This window comes from Alosa pseudoharengus, unplaced genomic scaffold, assembly GCF_046254945.1.
Source record: "Alosa pseudoharengus isolate Yale_2024_CS ecotype anadromous, Long Island Sound unplaced genomic scaffold, YU_APseudo_1.1 YU_APseudo_1.1_scf_12, whole genome shotgun sequence".
In the NCBI taxonomy this organism is placed as follows: Eukaryota; Metazoa; Chordata; class Actinopteri; order Clupeiformes; family Clupeidae; genus Alosa; species Alosa pseudoharengus.
In genome coordinates, this window is record NW_027468587.1 from 26,017,231 (window position 1) to 26,021,783 (window position 4,553).

The following is a 4,553-nucleotide window of genomic DNA, read 5'->3' on the forward strand; positions in this document are numbered from 1 at the left end:
CTGCTGGCATTGTTCCATTTTTAATAACTACAAAGTGATGCAGTTATATTCTACTTATATGAAGTGTTAAAAAATATTCTCCTTTTGCACTCTTTCTCTCTCTCTCTCTCTCTCCCTCTCTCTCTCTCTCTCTCTCTCTCTCTTTATGTATGTATGTATTTTAATGTTTAATGTTTAATGTTGATATACAGACACAATCATCTTCTGCTTGATTACTTTGGCCTGGCCTCACCTTTCTGCTGTGATTAAGTTGGTGTTTTCTGGTCTGTTTTAACAGATGCAGCTGAGGAATCTATGCTTCTCTGATGTTACCATGTCCCGCCATATGGATCAATGAACCACATCCTCACATCCCTCAACCTGATCTGGAAGTCTCCACAGAAGATCCCTCTTTCTCCCTCTCTCCCTTCTCTCTCTCTCTCTCTCTCTCTCTCTCTCTCTCTCTCTCTCTCTCTCTCTCTCTCTCTCTCTCTCTCTCTCTCTCTCTATCACTCACACTCTCTTTCATTCCCTCTCTCTCCATCACTCTCTCTACCCCTTCCTTGTCCACCCCTCTGATGAGTTTGTCTCTAGATGAGCATCAGGACTCAAATTAACCCCAGCAGAGGAGAGAAACTCTCTGCTCCGTCCTTTGTGGCTGTCCGTCTCTTGCTCTTTTCATTTTTACCCACAATGCCCCGAACACAACTAACCCGGTCCTCCTCATTCATGCTGGTTCTGCTGGTCGTGTTGCTCCTGCTGGACACGGTGCCGGTCCAGTGTGCGCCCTCAGGACCCGAATCAGACACCTGCTCCACCCAGGTGCAGAACCGCTTCTTTGGCTACTTCAACTCCTCGGCCGTCTTTCCCAGCAGCCCTTGCTCCTGGACGCTACAGAACCCGGACCCGCGAAGCTACACCGTCTTCATCAAGGTGACCAAGCCTGAGAGGGACTGTGTGCCACGACAGGTGCGTGCCTTTCAGTTCGACTCCTTCCTGGAGGCCACGCGTACTTACCTGGGCACAGAGAGCTTTGACGAGGTGCTGCGACTGTGCGACTTGTCAGCGCACATGGCCTACGCGGAGGCCGGTAAGCAGTATCTGCAGATCCGCAAGAACCTGCCTCGGCCTGGCGCGCGGTCCGGCGACGGCCGCTTCAAGGTGGAGTACCTGGTGGTGGGCAAGCGGAACCCGAGCGTGGCAGTGTGCCAGGTGCTGTGCCAGTGGCTAGAGGACTGCCTGGTGTCCAGCACGTCCAGCCATCCCTGCGGCATCATGCAGACGCCGTGCCAGTGCAGGGACACCCCACCGCTGGGCAAGGAGGGCGCGGACGGAAGCTGCTTCCGCGCAGGCGTCTACCTGGAGAACTGCATCATGGGCGAGAAGGAGGCAGCCGCCGCCAACGCTGAGATCAGCAGTGAGTTGTCAGCTTTCTCCTTTAAAAACCCATGAAGCATCACCACCTTGCCAGGCCTTGATTTGGGAGCGTATATAAAAAAATATATGAAAACCATATTTGAAAGTATAAAATCTGCATTCAAAATGCACAGACTAGATTAGATGGAGAATGTGTCATGAGTGACCTCCAGTGTTCGACCTAGGTCTGCAAAACTGCAAGCGCAGGTAGCATGGTGAGAAACCCAAAACATAAAATAAAGGAGGAGAAAGGGGAGTGTGTGTGTGTGTGTGTGTGTGTGTGTGTGTGTGTGAGGGGTGTTTGGAGGGGGGGGCGGGGGGGTTATTGAATTCCAGGCGATCTCGGCGGGCTGCTTGACCTTGGCTGCGAGGCGCCAGGCAGGGGCCCGGGGAGGCCTGCCGTGATCGGTGCTCAGATATGTGAGCCGCCTTCTGGAGGCTCTCTGTGGCTCGCCACATGTCAGAGGATACCAGCAGGGCCACTCTGGTGTGTGTGTGTGTGTGTGTGTGTGTGTGTGTGTGTGTGTGTGTGTGTGTGTGTGTGTGTGTGTGGTTGAGTGGATTGCAAGGCTTGTGGTGGGTTTTGTGTGTGTGTGTGTGGGGCTGGGGGGGGGGGGGGGGGGGGTTTAATGGAGCTTGATTTCCAGGTCATAGATTTGTTGTCCTAGTAGAGTGGGTATATAGGTTGGTAACATGATCCTCTATAGAACAATGCTAGTGGAGGGAGGGGCTAGAATGATGTTGGCTGGAGGTAAGGGGCTATGGAACAGTGGGACAATGTGGAACACTTCACAGAAATCTACAAAGAAACAGTATGTGTAGCGCATTTTTATACTTCATTTAGTGGCATAGGCTGTCAGCCATATGGTCTGTTATCAGCCAGAATAAGCAGTCACTCAGCCCTAAAATGATTACCAGTCTGGCAGAAAGCTGCATTTTTGATGATTCACCACTGAGAATGTCATTTAGCTTAGAACAGGGGTTAGCCTAATCCCATCCCAAGACGGCACCTTCTTCTAGTACATTCAGCATCTGCAGTGTAGTTTCATTCATATAACAGGGTGTTTTATTTTAAGCCACTGCTTGCCATGTTAGCAGTTCCTTTGCCAGAAAGAGCAGTGAAAGGAGTTCAATCCACAATCTCCAGTGTGCTGTACTCACACAAACACATTTGTCTGGCAACTTTTCATGCCTCTCTTAACTTGGCCCTGCTGGTCAATACAGTTGACTTAAGTCTGTTTTCGCAACATTGTTTCGTCCTCAGTGTTTGTCTGGACAGGATGTAACAAATGGTCAAAACATTAAATTATCTCTAAATCAATGCAATTTACCTGTAACTAAATAGAGAGAGAAGGAGAGAGAGAGAGACAAAGGCAGATAGACAGAGAGAGAGGGGGGGGAGAGCAGCAGGTCCACAGATTGGACCATGGGATTGCTTCCGATGATATCATCACATTTCTCAGCTGCTGGTCAAATCTAATGGACACGGGTCAAAGAGGAGAAAAAGAAATAACAGAAAAATACGACACTGATGGGGTGGGAAATGACAGTGGAGACAGATAGGCAGACAGGCAGAGAGACAGAGAGAGAGAGGGAGAGAGAAAAAAAGAGAGAGAGAGAGAGAGAGGACATATGGAGAGTGGAAGAGAGGAAATATATGGATGATGTGAGGAGAGAGACAAGACAGTGAAAATGAGATGGAGAGCTAGAGCAAGACAGGAAGGAGGAGAGTGGGAAGATAGAGAAATAGAAAGAAAGAGAGAAGAGAGATAGAATAAGAAAGGTAGATCGAATGGTAATAGATTGATAGTGGACACTGGAGAGGGGCCAGGCAGCTGAGTCTGATAAGGGTGGAGGGGAGTGTAGGGGCATGTCATGCATGCACACACAGATACCTCACACACACGCACACACACATATGCACACACACACACAAACACACACACAAACACACACACACACACACACACACACACACACAGACACACACACACACACACACACACACACACACACACACACACATACACACACACACACACACACACAGATAGATTATTTACATACTATATTGCACAGTTCAAATAGATACAGTGGATACATTCCACACACACACACACACACACACACACACACACACACACACACACACACACACACACTCACACACACAGATAGATTATTTACATACTATATTGCACAGTTCAAATAGACAGTGGAATACATCCCACACATAGACACATAGACGCATTTGTCATTGCCATGGCATTTTCACATTCATGCCTACAAACATCCAGACTGAGTTCCAACTGAAGGGCAATGCTGCTGCACATTACCAAGCTTACTCACACCAGTAGGGTGCCGGGAGGTTTGGTCGCATCTGGGTACACACATTTCTATTGTGCGTGCATGTGTGTGTGTGTGTGTATGTCTGTGTGTGTGTGTGTGTGTGTGTGTGTGTGTGTGTGTGTGTGTGTGTGTGTGTGATGTGTGTGACGTGTGTGTGTGTGTGTGTGTGTGTGTGTGTGTGTGTGTGTGTGTGTGTGTGTGTGTGTGTGTGTGTGTGCATTAGTGTTTATCAGTGCTGACCCATTGCTGGGAGCCATGGCCACATGCAGGCTGAGTGGATTCATTCGGCAAGGGAGACAGGAAGGTAAGAACAGAGACAGTGTGACAGATTAAATACAGCATTTCAGAGACAGGGAGGAGGGGAGGTGAGGTGAGGAGCGAGTGTGAGGGAGAGAGAGGGAGAGAGGAGTGAAAGAGAGGATTAAGGAGAGAAGATATTGTGTGTGAGTGGGTGAGGGATGGAAGGGCAAAAAGAACGGAGGGGGAAGGACAGAGAGACAAAGGAAAAGAGAGCGTCGGGAAAGTAGATGTAGTGTGTGTGTGTGTGTGTGTGTGTGTGTGTGTGTGAGAGAGAGAGAGGGAGAGAGAGAGAGTGAGAAAGAGAGAGAAGAGAGAGCGAGAGAGAATGAGAGAGATGAAGAGAGAGAAAGCTCCTTATGACTTTCACTTTTTTTGCATTCCACTCAGATGTTCAGTGAAAGCTTGGCTAAGTGTGATGAATGTGGGAGCCATCCATTTCCTTGCGAGGCATTCTGAAGTGGCAGAGCTCTGATGCCACTAAACTGACTGATTTAAGATGACTGGTCCTG

General features: G+C 48.9%; 1 protein-coding gene across 1 annotated transcript in view; it reads left to right on the top strand.

The window, feature by feature from the left end:
• Nucleotides 1-672: 672 nt before the first annotated feature.
• Nucleotides 673-4,553, top strand: part of adgrb1a (adhesion G protein-coupled receptor B1a) — a 62,492-nt gene continuing 58,611 nt past the window's right edge. Inside the window, exon 1 of the mRNA XM_076281265.1 lies at nt 673-1,393. Within this exon, the coding sequence (XP_076137380.1) occupies nt 673-1,393 (721 nt within the window). The remainder of the gene's footprint in view (nt 1,394-4,553) is intronic.